The sequence below is a fragment of the Eucalyptus grandis genome, chromosome 11 (assembly GCF_016545825.1).
Source record: "Eucalyptus grandis isolate ANBG69807.140 chromosome 11, ASM1654582v1, whole genome shotgun sequence".
In the NCBI taxonomy this organism is placed as follows: Eukaryota; Viridiplantae; Streptophyta; class Magnoliopsida; order Myrtales; family Myrtaceae; genus Eucalyptus; species Eucalyptus grandis.
In genome coordinates, this window is record NC_052622.1 from 1,157,592 (window position 1) to 1,181,892 (window position 24,301).

General features: G+C 38.5%; 1 protein-coding gene across 5 annotated transcripts; it reads right to left on the bottom strand.

Moving 5' to 3' along the window:
* Positions 1 to 12,666: 12,666 nt before the first annotated feature.
* LOC120286432 (MADS-box protein AGL42-like) lies at positions 12,667 to 23,509 on the bottom strand. 5 transcript variants are annotated; one of them, XM_039304819.1, is made up of 8 exons: positions 22,837 to 23,482; positions 22,542 to 22,739; positions 19,615 to 19,696; positions 17,580 to 17,641; positions 17,378 to 17,477; positions 15,768 to 15,809; positions 15,629 to 15,670; positions 12,667 to 12,800 (listed from the first exon to the last, which is right to left on the bottom strand). In XM_039304819.1, exons 2-8 carry the CDS (start codon positions 22,724 to 22,726, stop codon positions 12,732 to 12,734), a joined length of 582 nt encoding a protein of 193 aa, XP_039160753.1. In that variant the 5' UTR covers positions 22,727 to 22,739; positions 22,837 to 23,482; the 3' UTR covers positions 12,667 to 12,731. The 5 variants fall into 5 exon arrangements, with proteins under 5 accessions (XP_039160753.1, XP_039160752.1, XP_039160751.1 ...); XM_039304818.1 differs by having other exon boundaries at positions 12,680 to 12,800; positions 15,768 to 15,867; positions 22,837 to 23,493; XM_039304817.1 differs by lacking the exon at positions 12,667 to 12,800 and having other exon boundaries at positions 13,859 to 15,670; positions 15,768 to 15,867; positions 22,542 to 22,735; positions 22,837 to 23,509.
* Between the last annotated feature and the right edge of the window lie 792 nt (positions 23,510 to 24,301).

The window sequence follows — 24,301 nt, forward strand, 5'->3', positions numbered from 1 at the left end:
TTGTTGTGAAGTTATCCCGAGGAAACTTCAATAATTCTTGAGCGATATGTGGCCCCGGGTAATATGTACCTTTGTTAAGGTGCATACCAAGAAATTCATTTCGTCTGGGCAATATTCATCTTCCTTTGCGAAAGCATAATACCATGCTTCTTTACGATTTTCGCAAACTGCTCAAGGAGTTGGCGGTGCAGGATCTGCCATCAGATCAGAGCAGAATATCGTCAATGTATACAGCTGCACTTGATAGAATTGGTTGGAAGATGCGACACATGGCCTTTTGAAAAAGGGATGGTGCTACTTTTAAGCCAAAAGGAAGAACTTTCCATTGGAAGTGCTGGTTTGGAATACAAAATCCTGTCTTGGATCTATCTTCAGGATGGATGCCCAATTGCCAAAATCCGGCTTTGAGGTCGAATTTGGAATAGATGTGGGCTTTGGTTAGACCACTAAAGAGTGAGTCTCTAGATGGTAAAGGGAATTTATCGTCTTGGAGGAAAAGATTGAGGGGTTGGTAGTTAATTACCAATCTCATTTTTCCTCTGTTTTGCTCGGCACGCTTATTGACATAAAAGGCTTCACAAGCCCATTGTGAGTCGAAACTTCAATAAGGCCTTGTTGCAAAAGTTCTCGAGCATTCCCTTTGGGCTAAAACCAAATGTTCTGGTTTCATTCCCATGTGGCTCGCCTTGGTTGGGTTTATGTCTTCATTTTTTTTTTAAAGGAAGGCGAACGAAGAACTCCGGGTTTTTCCATAAAGGATGAGAGCACTTTTGAGCAAATTCTGCATGGGATTCTGAACAAGATTCTAGCAATTTTTGCATAATTGGGTCTAGTAGACTCATTTCAATGGAAAACAGTCTCTGGATATTAACAAACTCAGAGAATTGATCTTTATATCTAAGACCTTTCCCAGGAATGATGCATGCGAAGCTGGGAGATTTGAGTCATGATATCCCACCAAATTATCAGATCTTTATTGGGAAGATTAGATCCAAAAATCTTTGTAGTTATGGAACACTGCGGGAAAAACTGGACAGTCGCAGGAGTGGTTCTGACATTTGTGGAGAATGTATCTCCTGACGCAGAATTGAAGTATCGGATGTAAGGGGTCCAGAATTCTTCAGGAAGAATTTTGGTATCTAGAATAGAACAACTTGCTCCCGTGTCAATGAGAGCAATAACAAGTGATAGGCTTAGCAAACTTTGATGTAAGGATTTTTACGGGGAAGTGTGGACGGTGAGTCCGCTCGAAAATATGTCCGATTTGGTTCTCGGGGATGATGGTGTTATGTGGAAAATCTCTTCGACTCGAGTCCGACTCGCCACCGGAAGTTTGGTAAGAGGGAATGGCACAAAGACTTTGGTCGATGGTTCTTCATCGCCAGAGAATAAGGATTCAATATCATCTTTTTCGAGAGAAATACCTATTCCGTTCTCAATATGATGGATTAGATGATTCTAACCTTTTCTTGCTTGAGGACAACTTTTGGCAAAGTGTCCTTTCTAATTGCAGATGTAGCAACGATTTGATTTCTTGTGGCTTGTGCGATCCTTTCTTTTGCGTAGGTATCACCATTTCTTCTTTTTCCGGAAATGCTTGGAGCCATGTTTGGATTTCTTTATCCAAAACTTCTTGTAGTGTTTCTTCTTCCGAGAATACTTGCCACATGTACCATCACGTCTTTCTTGGAGCATTTGATTTTCAGCTCCCGACGGGAACAGCCGATTCAAGGCGCTTGTCATCCGTGATGTATGTCCGCACCATCTTGCGTTTTAAGCATAATTCTTCTAGGCATTGATGGATTTCTTGCTGTATTTCCCCTAAGGGAATATCTTGTACCCGTCTTTGCTTTCCAAAGAACGATCTTTCAACTATCTGGGATAGTTCTTTCGGGATGGAAGTAGGGAAGACATGCTTCAAATTTGGGTCTGCTCCAACTTGATAAAAAGTTTGAAGCATTAATTTAAAATGCTTATCAAGATGTTTCTTCTGGAGGGAGCAGCATCTTCTTTCAAAAAACTCTCTTCTTTTTATCTCTATGAGATCACCGGGTTTTCCCACAAAGGCATGATATAAGAGAGTAAGGGCATGGCTGAAATTAGGTGACATCAGAAATGAATCGGGTCCCGTTCGAAAGTGATTATCACCGTAACTTCAGCTTCGTAAATCTTGTAACGAAATTGTACAAGACATCATTCATATCATGATTGGTGATAGACTGGGTTTTCAGCCATGTATGAAATTCTTCAAGTCGCTGCGGCCATTTCTGATAAGGAATGTCATCAATGGTGAAGAATTGTTTTGATGTAGTGGACACATGGGGAGTGGAGTTGCGAGTAGGATTGCTTGTCTGACCCATTTCCATATTAGAATAATCTGATTCCATGTCATCATCTGGTGGGTCGGCCATAAATATGGATGAAGTGACTGGTGCAAAGGGGAGGGTATCGGCTGCAAGAATTGAGAAGGATGAGGAGGAGGAAAAGGATATTGAAGACTCTGTTTCAGTATCATGAGAAGTTTGCTCTACTGGGAGCAAAGTCTTGGGAGGATCAGGTTGTTCAGGCCGTTGGATAACAGAGTCGTTCTGGGTGCCTAAATCCTTTAGAAAAGATTCTAATGGATTTGATAGCATCATCTGTTCTGGCCTTTCTCTTATAACAATGGAAATTGATCTTGTAGGTGATGCTTTTTCAGGTGATACCTTTTCTTTTCCCCTATCTTTCTGCAGGGTTTTGATACGATTTCGTAAATTTGCCATATCTGGTTCTCTTCTATAAGGATCTCGGTGGAATAGTGGCAAAAATGGAGGTTTGAGGTGGTGGGGGTAAATACCCGTTTTAACAGAGGTGCTAATGGGTCGAATGGTCTCAACCTTCCTTCTTCAAGAAGCTGGATTTGGGGTTCCGAGCTTTTCTATTTCGGGTCGTGGACTTTCGAGATAATGGTACCCAAGATGTTGTCCCGATTCCAAGGCGTGAAGCCTTTTCTCGGAATTCGAAAGTATCGTCTTGGTACTTTCATCATATCTTCGGAGATCTTGTTGCACACTTCCAATTTTGGAGTCAATTGCCTTGAAGGCGTTGTTTTGTGCTAACATAGTCTCTGATTGCCAATTTAGAACAGCTTTAGCGGCAGAGGTTTTTTCTGTTTCCCATGTTCATCCACATTAGTGGGAGTAGGGATTTTTGGAACATGGCGGTATCTGCCATGAGGATCAATAAACTCTTCTGTAGCAGGGAACGAGAGTTTAGAACTTTCCTTGACAAGAGGAGGAAAGTCAGTATCCTGAAACATAGCAATAGAAGAAGTAGATGGTGCTTCTTCTGGAACTTCGAGGGGGTAAGAATGCTTCTTAGCCCACTTAAGGATTGGCTTATAGAATGGAGAGAGAACTTGCTTTTTCTGGGGAGGAGCCGGTGGTGGTGTTTTTGGTGGATCTGGTGAGGCCTGGGATATAGTACTAGACTCTTGTGGTAGAGGTGGTGCATAAGAAACCATGAATGGGTATTTGTCACATTCACCAAGAGTATCAACGGAGGGATCTCCGTCCAAGTACCTTTGGAACAATTTATCTTTTGGCCTTTTTCGTCGAGGTGGGGGTCTTGCAAAGGGATCTACCTCGTCAGGGGAATTTGTACAGTAAGAACATTGACAAAAAGGGTCCCAAAAACAATTACCATAATTGTCTTTATAGTAATGAACAGGATGTCCATTACCATCAAAATGTTTGACATGCTTCTTTGGATCTGGCTCGGAAATAGATTGAGGGACACATGGTTCAATCATAAAGAGGGTTTAGAAGATAGAAGGACTTTCTTCCTTTTCCTTGCCAAATCTGATGGAAACAGTTCCATCTTTTTTCCTTACGAACTCTGAGTCCGTAGACTGGAAAGGTTTGTTGTTCTGATGTAGCTTTTCATAGTTGGTAATCCAAGTCTCTGGAAGGAGCTTGGTCAACGTATCCTTTGGAATCTGTCTAGGAACATGGATACAGGATGTCTGATCATTCTGCATGGAGATGAACAAGGCGTCTTCATTACCATTGTTGAAGTTGAGGTCAAGTGCATGGTTCTGCACTCGATAAACCATCTGGTAATGTAGTGTCGCAGCTACAGAGTCAGCAGTTTGAGGGGCTCCAATAAGTTGGACTTGGACTTTCATAAAAGAAAGTAACTGGGGATCCGAAAGAGCGATGTTGAAGTTGGGATATAGAGTGACAAAGACTGTTCCTGCATTCAATGTAGTTTGAACAGTACCAATGCAAGCATGCTGGTATTGTAAAAACCATGCGCTTGACAGGTGAATCCAGTGCTGAGAAGATCTCTTCTCATCATGCTACAGAACCCGAAATCCTCGAAGCACCAGTGTTCCTTGCACCTTCATCTTCATCCTCAACACCTCCTGAGTTTCGTGTTTCTAATGCTTCAAAGATAGATTATCTTTATGAAGTCTCTCTTACTGATGAGACTAAGATTTCTGAAACCCAGCTCCCCCTTATGAACCTTTATTCTGCTTTCGCAAAACCAACCTCATCATTCTCACCCATCCGCTCCATTCGCCAACTTATTCATCAAACCCCAAAGCAAGTAAAAGAGTATGTCCAATCCTCTAAATTCGATCAGCATCCTATTCCTGCTACTGAAAAGGAAGAACTTTCCATTGGAAGTCCAACTTGATAAAAGGTTTGAAGCATTAATTTAAAATGCTTATCAAGATGTTTCTTCTGGAGGGAGCAGCATCTTCTAGTCGAACAGATCTAGGATAAGATTTGTAAGGCTTAGCAAACTTTGATGTAAGGATTTTTACAGGGAAGTGTGGACAGTGAGTCTGGCTCGAAAACATAAACCCAACCAAGGCGAGCCACATGGGAATGAAACCAGAAATTTTGGTTTTAGCCCAAAGGGAATGCTCAGAACTTTTGCAACAATGCCTTATTGAAGTTTCTGACTCACAATGGGCTTGTGAAGCCTTTTATGTCAATAAGCGTGCCGAGCAAAACAGAGGAAAAATGAGATTGGTAATTAACTACCAACCCTCAATCTTTTCCTCCAAGACGATAAATTCCCTTTACCATCTAGAGACTCACTCTTTAGTGGTCTAACCAAAGCCCACATCTATTCCAAATTCGACCTCAAAGCCAGATTTTGGCAATTGGGCATCCATCCTGAAGACAGATCCAAAACAGGATTTCAGAATAATCTGATTCCATGTCATCATCTGGTGGGTCGACCCCAGGATGCATCGCCGACCCTTTTGTTTTAATACGCATGTGGAAGCAGATATAAAATTCCTAAACAACAAAACAATAGGATAAAAAAGTATGACTAAAAACTCGAACCTGAAAATCAATACACTTATATACATATATAACAACTCAATCATATATGTACATATACAAGCCACACTGAAAAGTCGGTTCCTACACAAATAGGTTCAACACCAACAAGTCATCAAACAGGAGTGGGGGTCTCAATCTTCATCTAGGTCATACTCCGGATCATCCTCGGGGTCTTCCTTCAAGTCATCCTCTAGTTCCTCTTTAGGTTCTTCTTCAGGTTCCTCCTCCTGTTCAACGATCTCTCCTTCTTCTTCACTCCAATTAGCGTCCTCAGCTGAGTGTACACTGGAGAGTCAGATTCGTCCTTAAGCTTAGGATCATTTGCATTCACCACCAATCCATCTTTAGGGTCTATTGTACCCTTACCAAAAATAGTTTCCAGAACGAACCAAAGTGCATTAGATTCTAGCATAGGGCTCTCCCTTCGCCCATCATGAAAGTGGCGATACCATGACTAGTACTTATGGGGCACCTTATCGAGTACATTCACGTCAACCCAGACAGTGGACTTCACTAGTACATATTCTAATCTTTTAGGGTGGAGGTGTATTGGAAAATGATAACCTATTTCTGTAATCTCCTCCGATATACCAAAATGTGCGAGAGGGGGCGGGGGTGCTGCCAATATGGACCTGAAATGTTATTCCGCAACGGAGTGAGACGACGTCTTAGCAAGTTCTGCCCCCTAAGACCCGATTAGGAAGCCAATATGCCCTAAAGGCTGCCTAAGCACAACATGAGTTAGAGCATTTACCTTGGCCTTAGTTCCATCCTGCAAATCAATAACATTTACAGATGCCTCAAATCACATCAATCACTCAATTCGTAACATCAGATCAAATCATTAAGCAATCGACCTAATCGATTACATATCACTACGACCTCTCCCTGATCGATACATTCAATACCATCTATTCTCCAAGATGGTATATCTAGTCACCGAGCCAATGTGCATTCTCCAAAATGACATACCTAGCCACTGAGCTCACGTGCATTCTCCAAGATGACATACCTAATCACCGAGCCCACGTGCATTATCTGGGATGACATACTCAATCATCGAGCCCACGTGCATTCTCCAAGGTGATATATTGAATCACTGAGCCAACAAATATAATGTCTTTCTCTAAGATGACATTCTTAATCATTGAGCCAACGTAGTATGGCATTCTTTCTCACATTTTATCATAACCGATAAAATAGTCGTGTATGGGTATACGATTGGCCTTAACCAAAATATAATAATTTCACTTTCACAAATCCCATAATTTCATATGGTCCACCAAAATATTTTTGACGTTGTAAACCGATAATTATTTTCCAATCAATTATCAGAATTAATTAATTTAGGAATAAAATCCTAAAATCACAATTAAATCAATTCAACACAAATTAAAGCTCAAATAAGTAAACATACTACACCATAATAATCAGCATAAAATTCCGGTCATCGACTAATTTTCAAAAAAATAAATAATTGGTTAAATAATTACGAAAATATTAAATAAATAGCAATAAATCTAATTTATGCCCGTAATACCTAATTGGAAGTCGAAACAGACCCAGAAAAATTTCAAAGTTCGTTGAATAAATAATAAAGCATGTTACTCGCTAAATGCACTAACCATTTGCCTAACATGCATTGATAAGGCACTAATTTAATTGTTCTACTTTAATCTATCCACCTAATTATACTTAATTAAATCTAATCAACCCTTAAGCATCATGTGACCTCCCGATTTTTCAATTCTATTTTCAATAAATTGAGACAGACATTTCTTTGGCACACATATAGTGTTTTTCCTTGAGTCGGCCACTCATGTGAAAACTAGTCTATCAAGTGAAGCCGTTAAGAAATTCTAATGCATCAGACTCGAGAATTTGACTAGGAAGCGACCTTTCGACCGAGCTAATCTGCAAAGGTCATTACGGCACAATTAAAAATTGATTAGAGACTGGAGATAGGTCGACTTGATGGAGGCATGTGATCAAGTGTGGGTGATTCCACCAGATCACACAATTCTAGTCGATCGGCACTAGATTGACGTTTCTGTCAATTGGGTACCCTGTGTCCGTATTTGAAATCTTGAGATTACCCCGACAATCGAAAGTCGTCAATGTGTCAAAGATGTACATTGTGGCTTGACTTGATCAACTACAGGTCAAATGCATGAAAATTTCTAAAAGCTACCCGGTAGATTAGAACGCGCTAGTATCATGCCAAAGTGAAATTAACCGTGAGATTGAGATCGAATTCTAAAATTGGAAGTCATGGTGTCATAAATCTTATTAGGAACATTGGATTAATTTATGGACTTTAATTGAACTCAATTGAAAGAGAATCGAGTGGAATTGAAGAAGTTGTTGTACAAGATTTTATACCCCGACGGAAAATGAAATTGAACCTATTGGACTAAGATTATGGGAGATTGGAGTTAGTGGAAGATGACATCACCTTATATCATGATGGTTGGGCCATATTGAAGGAGATCTTGACAAGTGAATGGTGGGGATTGGCTCTTGTAAAAGTGGGCTATCAACATCATCTTCAAGCTTGGGAAGAGAGAGAAAGAGGGGAGGGAGAGCTTCGACAGGTTACAGCAAGCTTCGTTCACCCCTTCGTCGTCCGCCCGTTCGTCACAATTGTCGCCGTCGCTGCTGCGGTCATCGCTCGTCCGCTCGCCAGCTCACACCGCTGCCTCGGCCGCGCCTTCGTCCGCCCAAGCCTCCAACTCGTCATCCGGCGTCCCAGCTGCTACTCAACGCCGCTACACTTCGCCGGAGTCTCCATCGCGGCCGCACGTCCTCGCCAGCCACCGCCCGAGCTACCACCCCTCTCCTCCGCCGTTCCTCTGCCTGAACCAGCACTGTATCAACCCCTTCTCGGCCTCAACCAACAGCTCGCCGAGTGGGTATTGCAGCCTGATCTTGGCCCGTTTTGGCCGGTTTCTCGACCCCGAAAACTTGACCCGCTTTGAGAAAAGTTGTTCCCCTCGGCGTCCTCGGCGTTTTGGTCCGCTCGGTTCGTTAATTGGGTGAGTTTAACTCACTAAATCTTGATTAGACGGTTAATGATGCCCTAAGTGTGCTTAGTCTAAGTTAAGTAAGTTTAGGTGATTAGATTAGTTTATTTGGTTGAGGATTAGATTAGGGTTTTTAATTAAGTTAAAGTGTGTTTAGTTTAAAGTTAAATAGGTTTATTTTAATATAAGCTTTGATGTGACATAAATGAATTTACTTTTGATTTAATGTCTCGAATTTATTAAATAATTTAATAATATATTATTATTCAAAATTATTAAAATATTATTATTTAATTATTTTCGGAATAAATTTAATTATTTATTAAATTTCGAAAATTTTGTTAGGATCCTAAATTCTCAGAATTTCGCCGATCCGATCATTGTTGTGTAGTCAGATTTTAAAATTGATGATTGGATATTATAAATTGAGTGTGGATCGTGAAAAATATGGATATTATTATTTAATTAATTTTCGGAATTAATTTAATTATTTAATAAATTTTGAAATTTTTTTGGGACCTTAGTTTCTTAGAATTTCGTGTTGATCGTGTTTGTGCATTTAGAATTTGAATTTGATGAATGGATGTGGCAAATTGAGTGTTGATTGTGATAAATAGAGATTTTATTCATAAAAACTCAAGTGTCGGGTTTTAATGCAAAAATTGGATTTTCAATATTATATTAAATAGTGGGGTTTGAAAAAGTGACCTATTGGTTTTCGGATCGAAATTAACTTGCCCCCACACACGTGGTTAATTTCTTGATTATTTTTAATATGAAAAAAAAAATGGTCGGGATCACTATTTTAAGTGGAAACATTGAGTGAAATGCAAAGTGTCCCGGGCCGAATATGAATTGTTGTGTGATAATTAAGAGGAGATCATCTCTGGGCTGTTGAGCCGGACTTACCCCTATATGGGATGCCCACGCAGTGGTTGCAGGTCGCAGTTGATTCTGGGCCTATGCTCCTTCGGGAATGCCGTCAACGTACTGACGAAGCCGCGCTCCAAGGTGGGGAGGCGATGCCTGGCTATATGCTAGTAGATAGCCAAACTGCGAGTAGGCTATGCCCTTGTGTGGTAGTCAATAACAATTGGAATGCATGTTGAGTGTTGTTGATGTGTCGAATTATGGGACGGAATTGTGTGGCATGGAATGGGACGTGTCATAACGATTTAGTCTTATAATCAGGACCTTCGCGGTTGTTGGTTATATGAAAGTGAATGCATTCCGGTTGTTTAAGTTCTTATTACTGCATATGATTGAGTGATATGAATTGTGCTAACCTGCAGGAAGGAACCAAGGCGAGGTAAGTTCTCTATGTTGTGTGGCTAGGCCACCCTTGGGCGTATTTTCTTTCTAATAGGGGTTTAGGGGGTTGAACTTGCTGAGACATTGTCTCATCTCGGTTGGGGGATTACAATTCCAGGTCCCTGGTGGACGGAGCGGCTAGATAGCTTTGGTTAACCTTGAGGAGTTGTAGAGGTGAAGTCATGAGTATTAGAGAACGTGTCCGACTTGTAGGTCGTAGGGCAGTTCATTTTTAATAGCCGGTCTTTTGTAGACTTTTAGGTGTAGGCCTTCATTTGTAACTCCATTGGTTTATGTAAGTGATTGGTTGTGAATTTGCTTCCTGTTTTTCTATCTCGTATTTCATTGTGAGGGGTTTTATAATACGTTCCACTTGTACAATAATAAATGAATGGGGTCGGCAACACTACTTGGGAATGTCACATTTACATAACCATGGTGGGATTTTGGCGCGCTCGAGGTTCGGGACGTGACACATCATTAGTTTACTAAGCGGGGTTTAGTGAGTAAAACTCACTTGTTTAACAAGCAGTTCAGTGCAAAACGACGAGAACGTCGCGGGACTCAACTTTCCTCAAGATGGGCCTAGCAACCAAGGCTTAGGACTATCTCTAAACGAGCATAGAGCTTGCTGGAAAACCCTATAGTTTATCTTCTGTTCTTGGCTGCAAGCAAAGAGAACAAGGGCTGAACAAGGCAAGCAAGACCGGTGAAGGCTCAAGGAAGGCTGCATGATACTTGGTGGGCTTAATGGCAACTTCGGCGGGCTTCCATAGCCACTCATGGCGGCTGGACAGCCACCTGGGTGCATGGACAAAGGTAAACGACAGCTGGGACACACGGACAAGGCTGTTGGACGTCGAGCTAGGCAATGGCACAGCAAGGTAGCGGCATGAGCGGACGGCTATGATAGCGAGGGCGTGCGACGGTGGGGTTCCTCCAACAGGTGGCTGGCCTTAGTTGGTCTTTTTGTTGGCTGCTGGTGTGCGAAAATGAAGGACATGGAGAGGCAAAGCTAGCTGGTTGCCTTAGTGAGGAAGAGAGGGGGATAAAGGCTCCACCAATGGCCAAATTTTCCATTCCCTTATCTCCTTGACTATCCACCACCACCCATGTCTTCCTTGGCTGCAATTCAGCCACCCATGCACTCTCCACAACTCTTGAAATGGTCCAAAATGGGCTAGGCAAGGGGGCATACGAATTTGACAAGCTTTGGCTTCAATTGGACTTGATTTCCTTTACAATCCAATCTCATTTGGCCATTACAAATTCAATTGACACATCAATTATTAAATTGGTATTTTTCCTTACCAATTGATCCATCTTACATCTCAATTGCGCAATCAAAAACGACCCCGGCCTTTTTCGAACAAAAATGGCTTTATGACGACTTTTTCCCAAAAAGTCTCTAGTTGCAAAAAAAAAAATCTTTTGAGACCGAGTCAATGCTCTTCGTATTTATTGCGACATGACAAAATCTTCAATTTTTGAAATCAGACTCAAATTCGCAGTTAATTTCCATTCGGAGCGTTTTTAGCGTGACTTAGACTACCAGATAACTTTCAGAAATTTTCAATGCAAATAACCTGTGGTCGATTTTCTTCGAGTCACAATGAACCCACTCAACACATTGGCAACTCTCAATTGTCGTGAAAATCTCGAAAATTCAAATATTAACATAAGATACCAAAACGATAGAAAATCGGTTTAGTGCCGGCCGACAAGAATTTTTCCAATTTAGTGGTGTCACTCACAATTAGCCACACATTACTATTGAACCGACCTATTTTTTTTTTTATTTCAAATCGATTTTTAACTATACCATAATGACCTCTAAAGATTGATACGGTCGAGAAGCCGATTTGTAGTCGAATTCTCAAGTCTATTGCATTAAAATTCCTTAATGACTTCCCCAGATAGTCTAGTTATCTCAAGAGTGATTAACTCTAAGAACAGCCTTATAGACACATCAATAAAATGCCTAATTTATTCAATAGAAAACAAGATTAAAAATCTAGGATGTCACAATCAGCTTATGTATCAGCTTGGGTGAGCTTTAATATGTATAAGCTTGGGTGAGCTATGATATATATCAGCTTGTGCAAGCAACCATCTATATCAGCCTGCGCGAGCATAAATATACTTTAACTTGTGTGAGTAGTGATCGAATTGATTGAATAGATAAATGGTATCGATTGGATTGAATTGATTGGTTGAAATTATGAACTGTATTGACATGCGAAAGGGAATTGATGTAAGGTAAGTTTTCTAACTTGTGTGTATAGCTACCTCTAGGCATATTTCCTTCATAGTCGGAATTTAGGGGGTGAATTTGCTGAGACATTATCTCACCCCGTCGTGGGCTCAACTTTTTCAAGTTCTTAGATGGCGATTCCTATAGAACGTTTTGGCCAGCTCAAGAGGATTACCGAGTAGGTCACTGATATTCCTATTCTCGGGGGCCATGGAGTCTAGGTCTATGAATTCGTGACGACCACCGTCTAGGTCAATGGTCTAGGTCGATGCGGGCCTACCTCAAAGGGTACCCCATCGATTCAGAGCGTGATATCTTCACAGGCTCAATAGACACAAAGAGGGTCCCCTACAGGATTTTGGGGTCCTAGTTTCAACGTTAGAAATCAATTTTAGCGAGGGTACAGCTGACCCTCCTGGTGGTGCAGTAGCGGACCAAAATCCCCAAGAGACCTCGGAATTTTCAGTTGGGGATTCGAGTGCCTAGAAGACTTGTAGGTTTTTCTGCTTTGGTAGACTTTTGTCTTTAGACTAGTCTTGTATATAAACCGAGGTATTTATAAAAGTGTTTTTGGTTGTGAATATGTTTCTTGCTTTTCTATCTCTTGTTGGTTGTTGTTAGGGATACTTATTTTGCTTCCGTATGTGCATTAAAATTGAATGGATCAACGACGCATCTTGGGACATCACAAATTTATCAACCACCGAGGAATAGGCACGCGTTTGAAAATCAAGGTGTTACATTAGTATTGCAGTATAGCTGACAAGCTGGCCATGGATCTTGGTGTAGACCAACCCAAATTTAATCTTGACAAGTGGCTAGAGAGAGGATCCCACTATCTTTCCAATCCAAGCTCGTCCATAGATTTTTCTTTCACGAAAAAGGAACACAAAGTGAAAAATAGGAAGCATATACATAAATTTTATTTCCTTTTTCTTATTTATTTGTATATCTTCTTACTAATTGCTAAGCTGGATGCACTATATATCTTAGTCATCTCATGTGTCACTTATTATCCTTAAATGTCTATCCCTCCAATCCCCTTCCAATTAAGGCATCGCCTTGGGAACATTCATCATTCACGAGCTTAGATGGAAGCTAGCTTCTGTTAGATGGAAAAAGTTCGACCTTGTCGTTCGGGATGAGTTACAAGTCTACTGAATAGCCTCATGTTGTAACATGACAATTTTGATTCAAGAATATTTCAGATGCCCATGACCCTTATGTTTGCATACGTCGACATGAGGAAAATCATAAGAGGCAATGGATGAACCATTTTTCGCTTCGCCAACCTTTAAAAGGTGTCCGACCAAAAACAAAAACCTTAAAGAGGTGTCCTCAAACCAAAAAATAAAATAGATTAAAAACCTCAAAGAGGTGTCCAATGATGTTGAAATTTACACAAGCAGTTCGAAAATATGCTCAACGGAGACGTTTCTTTCTTGGAATCAATCAATGTGTAACTAAAATGTGAAGCCCAAGGTGCAGGCAAGTTATTTCATTCATTTCGCTAAATCTTCCCCGTATATGTCTTTGTCATTGTTCATTTCTAATCTGATCTTTCTTTGCCTTCGCTATTCTTACTCGTGGATCTTGGAAATGACTACTATGAATCCGGTGCATATGTTGCCATGTCGGTGCTAAGGAGAATCTAGCTGAGTAAAGATATCACCAAGTTATATCGCCATCATTCTTATTTTATTCTATTGAACATGTATTATTAGGGTGATGGTGAACCAGCTTAACTCTCTACTAATCCGATGAACAACCCAGTCTCACCATCTGTACTCCGACTGCTCCAGCTATGTATTGCTATTGCTCTCGGATGAGCTATTGATTGCCCAGGATTTGCAAGACGCTGAAATTGGAAGAAAGAACGAAAGGACCCAAAATGCTTTTAAATTTAAAATATAAAAAATGCAATTGAATGGTGATGGAGAACCTGGAAACTGTCACTCAATTAAAATGGGAAAAAGCTTCAACGCAATTTGAGATTTACAAGTAGAGAACAAGCCTTTCATGGGATCTAATTAGGTGACGAAGCATCTGTCTATGCACTTAGATCTATTAATGGTCACCGGGAGATTTCAACTTTCCCAACATCTTACTCTAGATGAGGATCTCTCCTCCATGGTCAGAAAAAAAAAAAAAAAAAAAAAAAAACTCTAACAGTGGCTAGCTACGCTGGACATGACTACAAGCTTTGGTTCCACCTATAGTCAATGTCTAAAGTACAGACTATCTCATGAAAGTAACATACTCCATGTTGTAATTTTTTTTAACAGTGGTCATATTAAAAGGCTATTAGTTTTTGTTATCGAGTTAGAATTTTCTAAACAATCCACTAATGGTTACAGAATCATAGAAAGACATAGGAACTTTCAGTCCTTCAACAATCCCACGTTAGAAGTATAGAATTGTACATGATGATGGTAAGTTGGGTAGTACTTTCCTCAACATTAATTACTCAAAACATTGTGCTACTAATTTTTATTGCCACATTGGCAATTACTAACTTCGTGATATTTTCACCGGGAAAGTTGAATTTATCCCAACAACTCTAGAAGTGATTCTCTTCCATTCTAAAAAAAGACAAGAAAAAAAAAGCTCGAAAAGTGACTATGTATGCCAAATGTGCTCACTAAGAACTTTTGCTGCATCTATAGTCCACAGTTGGAAAACCCAATATATTCATCCGTGAAATAAATATTCTCAAAATTGTGATATTCACAACGTAGGTCACTAACTTAGTGCTAGTGATTTTTTTCTTTTCAAGTCAATAACTTTCCAAGCACATCAAGTAATGGTCATGGGAGCACAAAAAGACAGATGTAGGTCCGTCTACAGTCCTATAGTCCAATACACAGTTGTGTCTCTTGATCACAATTCCCATATAATTTGTTTTCCCAGCATGAGTTCGTAACTCTGTACTAGTAACTTCCATTATGGAGTCCATCACTTTCTTAACAGATCAAGTGCGGGATCATAGAAGGACACAGAGATTTGAGTTTGTCTACAATTCCATGTAAAAAAGAAAAATAGAATTGTATCTTGTGACAGTAAATTTATCAGTGTGGTGATAATTTTCTCAACTTGGATTAGTAGCTTAGAAGTAGTATTAAGTTTCAAGCAGGTCATACGGTCTCAAGATCATAGAATTCTTCGGTGATGTTCAACCTATCTGCTCATTCTAAATTACCCTATCAAAAACAAAACTCCTCACTGATAGAGAAAGGTTCAATATAAATACCAGTACATAACCCTGAAATTAAGTATCTCTCATTGTGTATTGTCCTTTTCATAAAAATTGATAACGTTGCAGCACTCTTTAAATGTTTTAACACCGGGACTAATAGAAAACAGGACAAATTGATGACCAGCAAATTTAACCAGCACGACAAACTGTACAGCACACAATCTACTAATATTGGTTTGATGGACAAAAGCAACAAGCTTCTTCACTACACAAGCCTCTTAGAACATTAGGGCAAAAAACATTATTAATCATTAAAGACCTCTCTTTCTGGTCTTAGCAGCTCATAAAACTGCATTGTTAGATCATACATAAAAATTATTGAGAGATTCTATTGCAGGTTTCGCAAGTTTTTGGATAGTGGTTAATATATGCACAGAAGAGTGATGATGCATGGCAAGTAATAGGAAGGAAACTAAAGCACCGATGGGAAAGAGGGCGACACCTTTGCAAGAAGCTTTGCATTCTCTTCTTTCAGAGACCTCTCCTGAGGTAAACCAAATAAAGTTGCTAGATTAATATAACCAGGAAATTAACAACGCCTGATGAGATCAGATATGCAATCATCATATTTGTCCACTTACCTTTGCTTGCAACTGCTGTATTTGATCGTTCAATAATTGAGCCTGTAAAAGAGTTCCGTAGAAATATTTTAACTTTCGTGTGTGCATGTTGTCCCCATACCTTTCTTATTACAAAGTAAGAATAAAAGAAAAGAGAGAAAATAAGTTGAAATGATGAACGATAGTAATGAAAGGACGATGCTTTGCAACTTATCCAGAAACATAGTTCAAGTGAGAAGTAGTACATGGAAATCAGCAAGGTTAACATAATAAAAAACTCATGGTATTCTATTATTTCGTGTTATAAGTATCGATTTTTGTGAATAAGTGTCGAGAAATCATTTATAAAAAATGATCGATGACTTTTTTTTTTGTCAGAGAAGAAAAGCCAGTTATCTAATCAAACCAAATAAACTTGTTAACTAATCAAAGAAGAGTTGGTAACACCGAATTAGTTGGTTACTTAATCAGAGAAAAGTTAGTAACTCCTATAATTATGATTGGTAATTTCTAGTTGGGTTCATAAGTAAGGCAAATATTTATGTGTGCACGAGTCTCATAAGTGAAGGGTGAAGACGAGTGAGAGTATTTTTTTCAACAGAATCTATTTTATAACTAAGAAAGTGATAAAGAGAAGAAAGATCTGCTGAAGTTGTTGGCAAGTAAAACAGAAGAGAGAGAGTAGACGTCACTCTCCACCATAAGACAATGTTTCCACTATCTCAAGAGTAGTCAAAGGAAGGGTTAGAGCAGGAAAAATTGCACTAAGAAAGACCATATGAGCGTTGGCAAGTTAGTCCCAAAAAAATAAGTCTATAAGTCTATAAAGTTAGTCAAATAGAGTTAGTAACCAAAAAGAGTTAGTGATTTAAGCAAAACATAGGTCTATAAGTCATACAAAGAAATATCTGAAAATATATATAAGAGCTAATAAATTTAAAGGAATGGCAAGAAAAAATAAATAATATTTACGGAAAAATAAATAAAATTTACTCAAAAAATAAGAGAGATTGATAATTGCACATTGTTGAAAAGAGTTGGTGATTTCATAAAAGTGTAAGTTACCAATAAGTCACCTAGAAATCAGGTAATTGAAAAATTTTATTTTTTATCATGGTTTTTTGTCACTTACAACTCTTTCATAGGTTTATCAAAAACTATCCAATTTATTTTGGAAAGATGAACAATAGAGTCGTCCAAATAACTCTAGGAAAAATAATGATAGAAGAATAATCGTGATCTTTTCCTTGTTTATTGGCAAAAAAAGAAGAGGTCAATAACTATGAAGAAAAAGGGTGATTTGTAAATGTGCTTTCATTCTTTCTTATAAGGTAGAAAACGCAATGTATGCTCGGAGAAAATTGATTCTCTCCTTTCAGATGCCAAGTTTAACGTTTTTAGTCTATTCAGTTCCAATCTTACAATGCGATTAGAGTCTCTATCGAAATTGGTATTTTGGCTCCTGTATGCATATGGTCAGTCTTGTTAGTTATTTGAGAGAAATTGTTTCTCATTGTTTTCTTTCCCTTCTCACCATAACCATGCCTCCAAACACAACGGCTACTCGATGAAAGTTCTCAAGACATCACTTCGCTCAGAGAAAAGGACAAATATGCCAAAGACACATGTACCTTTCTTTCCCTAATGCTGCTCAAACTTCGCTCGAGCTGATCCCCTATCTCTTGGATTTCGTCCATCGAGCAAGATCCAAGACATTGTCCTGATAGCTTCCTGATGTAAAAAAGAAAAGGAGTACCATAGTTTAGGGAATTAGATATCAAGAATCCATTTCGATCCACAATATATAAGAGAGAAGTCTCAAAATTTGTGGACCGTAGAGAAACTTCAAGAAGCTCAATCTTCCTCTCCATATCAGTGGTTTCTTGCTTCAGACGCTGCACATATATGGAGATTGTGATATTTATGAATCTAGTGAACGGAACCATACAAACTGAACAAATTTGAAATTAGTAATGGATAAAACCAATCATAGTGAACAAATCTGTACCACCACGGGATCCTTCAAAACTAAGATTGCTACTATAAGAACCCTAACGTTCTTGCAAAATTTGTAGCTGTCATAGTGAATTCTATGGCTTACCACCTCAGTAATTCTTGAGATCAAAAGTAGGGTTCTTATCAAGAACGCGATTCGGTATTATTACAATCTGTAAATACATACATATACGTTCACACCAACAATCAATTTTATGACTTCCTTCAAGAAAACAATAAGATGTAAATGCCCAAGTGGTGGATGATGAGTGGGAATTCAGAAGCTGAAAGAATTTTAGAGGACCAGTCAATGTCTTCAGGACATGTACAAAGACCAAAATAGCACTTTTAATGTTATATTTAACTTGACCTATTTTTCTCTCTATACATATCAGCAGTTTCTTATCAAGAACGCGATTCGGTATTATTACAATCTGTAAATACATACATATACGTTCACACCAACAATCAATTTTATGACTTCCTTCAAGAAAACAATAAGATGTAAATGCCCAAGTGGTGGATGATGAGTGGGAATTCAGAAGCTGAAAGAATTTTAGAGGACCAGTCAATGTCTTCAGGACATGTACAAAGACCAAAATAGCACTTTTAATGTTATATTTAACTTGACCTATTTTTCTCTCTATACATATCAGCAGTTTCTTATCAAGAACGCGATTCGGTATTATTACAATCTGTAAATACATACATATACGTTCACACCAACAATCAATTTTATGACTTCCTTCAAGAAAACAATAAGATGTAAATGCCCAAGTGGTGGATGATGAGTGGGAATTCAGAAGCTGAAAGAATTTTAGAGGACCAGTCAATGTCTTCAGGACATGTACAAAGACCAAAATAGCACTTTTAATGTTATATTTAACTTGACCTATTTTTCTCTCTATACATATCAGCAGTTTCTCCTATTTGCTTCCCAGTCATTGCCAAACTACATGAATAACAGTGGTAAGGCTGCAATAATATTATAGGTCCTTTATCTAACCATAACAGTGTAAGAGTTTTCCTAATTAGGCTATATTAATTGATATTGTAATTTACCGTTTTATGGGGTTTGGTCTAAGGTGAAAGAGAAGGTTTCTTAATTAGTCTAATATGGGGTTGGTTAGTGTGGGCCGAGTTGAGCCTAACCGTAATGAGAAGACCTAGTTGGAAACTCTATAAATAGTGCTCAAATCTTTCCTCTAACCCTAATTCTCATAAGTATCCTCACATAAGGAGCATTTACCTAGAAAGGGTGAGGGGGCCGTCTCATTGAGCCAGTAATACCGAGGGCAATAGAGGAAAAAAACTTGAATTGATTTAAAAGAAATTCAATAATTGACTTGGCATAAAGTAAGTTTATCCGCAACTTATTGTGGATATATACACCCTCTCATTAATAGAAAACTTACCACATTAAAGATGTATTCGGAAGTTGAATGTCACTTGACTCTATCCCTCTTTGTACAATGATACCATCATCATAAGTATGATCCCTACTTTGTGGTTCTAGTGATCCATTAGATCATGTATGCAAGTAGATTGTTGCGTAATTCTTTGCATACGAGGTGACTATTTATGTATACACAAGTATATATTACTAGATTGTAGGGGAAATAGGATTTCTTGCCATTTGTGTTCATATATAGACTTCTTTGTAAGTCCCATCCTGAAATAAGTTATGTAATGTGATGTTCTATGTTAATCCACACACACACGGGAGAAAAAAAAAGAAAAAAAAAACAGAGGAAGTTGCTTTCTTACATACAGCAAAATGAATCAAAATTGAACTGCTCAGCTTGCTTAACCTCTACATAATGTGCTTACGAATGCAACTAATGTATCATCATGGAAAGGTTAGAGAACTGACCAGAATATATTGTTCCATACAAGCCTGGTATATAGCCGCATCATTTGTAGATCTACAATATCGATCAATTGTCTTTCGGATTCTGAAAAATTTGCAAAGATAACATATGAGCTCAGCCACTGGGAATACATTCTCCAAATTAATCAGGTATCGTCAAAACTAAAGTAATCAAACACTAAACAAATTAATAATCATTTTTGTGAATCATGCATGACTTCCAGTGAATATGTATCACCATCACTCACTAACAGAATATGCAGGGAGCATAAGCCTCTGCAAGAAGCTTTTAGCCTCTCAGCAACTAATTTGCAACGATCTGAAGTACTTGGAAAAGTCTTGGTTGCCCACCTTATACTTTGTAAATAATTGATGCTAGAGAGAGTGTAGAAAAGTAGAAAGTAACACAAATGAGAACTTAAATGAATAGGTCGCTTGCCACTCGTAGGAATTCATCTAAGAGATAAGAGCAAAACAAAAAATCCTTATTGTTCTCAAGCCAAAGTCTAAATAAGTTACGAATCAAAACAAGTCTACCTCCTCATTCATCATAGCATGCTTATATAGATGAGTTTGGAACAACTCTTCAAGCATGAGTAATTACCAAGACTCCTTGAAAAGACAAAAAGACTTATAGGAAAGACAAAACAAGTCTTACTAGAAAATAACTATAATTAAATAAGGACGCCATAAACTTAAATGACATTTACTAAACCTTGAAAATATGAGAATTAAATGTAGTTGGTTGTAAGTATCCTAATTTTACTAGTTCTGAATTAATGGAATGCTCCGGCATCAATAATCATGCCAGCAATATTTTTCTCAAATTTTAGCGTAAATGTTCAATTTCACATCATAAAAGTATATTATGTGCGCACGCAAAGTATATTTAAATATGAGCACAGAGCGAGCTAATGCACTGTTTTTGCCCAAGCCCGATACTTCAATATATTCTACATGCCACTCCATGTCAGTAAGAAGTAAGAACAGCACATGATGCTCGTAAAATCACTGTGAAGCAGTACAAGGACTCACTACTTCAGAGAGAAATTGTAAGAGCAAGCAGTTGCACCAACATTTAACTTGTGACTTCAAGTACTTTTTTTCCCGGTAAATGAAGAAGAGGGAATACTTACATGGTGAGCAACTAAAATGGCAAGCATGTACAATTGCAGTCACTTTTGGACATAAATACTCTATTTATAAGAAATCCAAGAGATTAGTGTGTCGTGTCATATTAGCCTTAATCTATTATACTGGTGAATGCACTCGATCCCATAAAAGCACCACTACACAAATCTAGTCAAGCCCATAATCTTATTCACCTTTCAGAGCAACCTATAATTAAAAGAACCTGAAGTTGAAGATGTCAGGACTGGTTTCACAGGCTTTTGCTTAGGGTTAAAGTACCACTAAAAAATCAACTTGAAAATCTTTTGCAGGTTTTGTTTGATTCAGAAGAGAGATTAATTATGCTTTAAGTTTCGATTCAATGAACCCTGATTTGAAATGCTTCTTGATTATGGCGGTAGATAGGTAACACATTATTTGATTTCCTGACTAATATAATGCATTTCATATGAAATTTCTAGTTTTTTTTTTTTTTTTTTGTGGTCACCCAAGATCTACCGGGTTCGACTTTCCCTTACGATAAGCCAACTCATGGCCCGTACAGTACGCGATGCACCTCAGACCAAGCATCAATACCTGAGGGGAAGCTAGCACAGGACCCCATCACCATGGCCCTCCACTTAAGTTGTGTTAGAAGCTGCAAAATTTCGACCTTGGAACCTCTACGATAAAGTGCCCAAAGCCGAACCAACATTGCTGCCCACCAGTGGGTTGAAATTTATAGTTTTTGCCTTGTGTTATGGTCATAAACTTGAAGCATGGATCTTTATGATTTGTAAGATAGCTATTATCACATAGGATACATAAAATAGTCTTAATTCACGTCTAAGTGGTATAATTACAACGAACTGAATCAAACAAGGTATGGTTTGAAAGGCTTCACCCTTTTCAACTTAAGTTTGGTTTTCTTCAACAATTTTCCAAGCAAACAAATTTGTTTGGAAAAGATCTACTTTGAGTAGAATAATACCTAACTGCATATACGCTTAATCATCATGCCCCAAGAATTAGTTATGGAGATCAATCCCCAGAAGCAGCCTTAACACCTATAACACTTCAAAAAAAAAAAAAAAAAACACTACACGGCGTGTTCATTTCATATCAATGTGGAATTGGGGGGAAGGCTGAACTGTTACTTGTCAAAACCAGAGGACCAAACAATATCAGTCCCTAGTTTCACTAACATCAAATTATGTTTTCATCCCCCAAGACAAAGTACTAACTTTCCTAACATGTGAAGTAGCTGGGGGTGATCAGTACTTGCAAGATATTCAACAATTCGTTTCCTCAGAAGAACCATTAAGACAGAGGGAGTCCAACTCCAATGCCACAGCGTACACAATGAATGCCTTTGATCAGCTAATCCCCCACACCTAGCCATTTGATTAGGTACACCCCAGTGCATTGACTATTCAAACAAATGCGAAAGAGAAGATTTTATAGTTTCATCCTTCCTTTCCTCAGCTAATTTCAACTAGGATATTTGAATAAAAGTCATTGTTTTTCAAAATTGTCCGAAAATGAGAACTAGATTGGTCATCATGGTGGGTTAGTCCATGATCGAAGGGGAATAGCACTGAACACTTGACCAAAACCAAAAATGGTAGGAAAAAAAAGCAGAATAAGAAAAAAAAAAAAAAAACCGTGCCATGATGCTGTCTCTTATTTGCACTTCACAAACACACAGCGTATATATGTGCATGTGCCCTCATTTTGGACATTAGAATGTCAACATGGCTCAATCACGTTGCCCATCTAAAATCAACTCGAGAAATTATAAAATCGGTACTTGAACGTACTCGGAATTGCTTGAGAACTCGTAAAGCCTTCCTTTCTGTGAAAAGATGATCACGGCCACTTCGGCATCGCAGAGGACTGAGAGCTCATAAGCTTTCTTCAGTAGCCCAGTCCGGCGCTTTGAAAAGGTGACTTGCCGGCTTGTCGCGTTCTCAATTCGCCTCATCTGAACTTTGCCTCTCGCCATGATTAAATTCTTCCTACATACATGGTGGTTATCAACCCTAGAATGGCAAGTACTCAAACGTAGCGATGAACATAACAAATATACCTCAACGATCAAAAATAATAACTCACCAGGGACTTTGGCAGCGTCAACCAGCTGAAGATTTATCTTTTTATCCACCTCCTATTGTCTAAACTTTAGACTGAAGTTCTTCAGAAGCTAAAAACACTGCAAGACAAATCACACTTTTTTTTTCCAAACAGACATGAACTTTATCATCATTCGAACACAAGCAAAAACCACAGGATAAAGATTTCACAATCAAAGGTCGAAGAATTATAGATTTGCCCAGGGTAATTAAAGGGGGAAACTTCTCTACTCTACGTTAGAAAAATGAACCACAATGAATTCAGAAACCCTAAAGAGGGATGAGACCGCGAAGGCAAAAACCAAAAAACTGGAACGAAAGCAAAGGATATTTGGCAGCTGACGGATCTCTCTTTATTTTGTGGCCACGAACATAAAAAGCAAAAAAAAATCCTTACTATTCCAAATTCAACGATCTTCTACTCAAGGCAAATGTGGTGTGAGATACCCATCAAAAGGAAATACAGACAAAAAATGAAAGAAATAAGGAGGAAAGCAAAGCATTCAAGTTCGACCGAAACGGCATGGTCAATTTGGTAATGAAGATTCAAAGAGGCAGAAGGATTATCTTTTTTTGATAAAATTATGAAAAAGAGAGTGTAGAGAGAGAAGATATTTTTTTTTTTTTGTTTTTTCTCGAAAAAACGTATATTTTTTCCGGTGGGTTTCAGCTTCGGCTGTTGTGGCCTTCGGGACATTCGAAAGAGAGAGCAGTAAAAAACGAAACAGGTGAAAAGAAAGAGAAAAAAGGTCGTACGCTAAACTATAAATTGTCGACACCATCTTACCATGGCGTGCGCTGTTAACGAATGGGACGTTGACAAGTGGGAAAAATTATCTCTCACTTAAACTCAGTGGGCCTCCACTCGACCAATGGAAAGAGACTCTGTCCTTTTCTTGGGCCAAATAGGAACAGCCTCGGGCTCTTCTTCAATCGGTTCCTCTCTTAAAGGGTTTACGAGCGCTGGGAGGGCTCGAAATTATTACCGTGATATATTCACAGATAAAATAATACAGATCTGTCCTTTAGCTTATCTTTTCTTTGTGTTCTTCTTATAGTTCCTCATTATTTACGAGTGTAAAAAATACCTGAAACTTTTCGATTTGGGTAAAAGTCAAGGAATTTGAAAAATTTGATACTTCAGTTTGAATTTCAGTTTATTTTTTGGATTATGCACACAGGAGATCAAAGGCCATTCACTATGATATACTAATTCTAGATCACTTGATTTTCTAATTAGCATAAATGTGATCTTCAACAAGATTGCTATATCTTGACAAAAGGCAAGTAGAGCAGATATATCACAATGTCAATAGTGAGGTGGAGCTTGGAAACTCTTGAAACCTCAAAGATAAGATAAGACCGTGGTTCTTAAAGTTAGTGATATTAAACAGCTAACAAAATTGTAGCACTCTATAGTCATGAGTAGATAAAGAAGGCAAATTGAA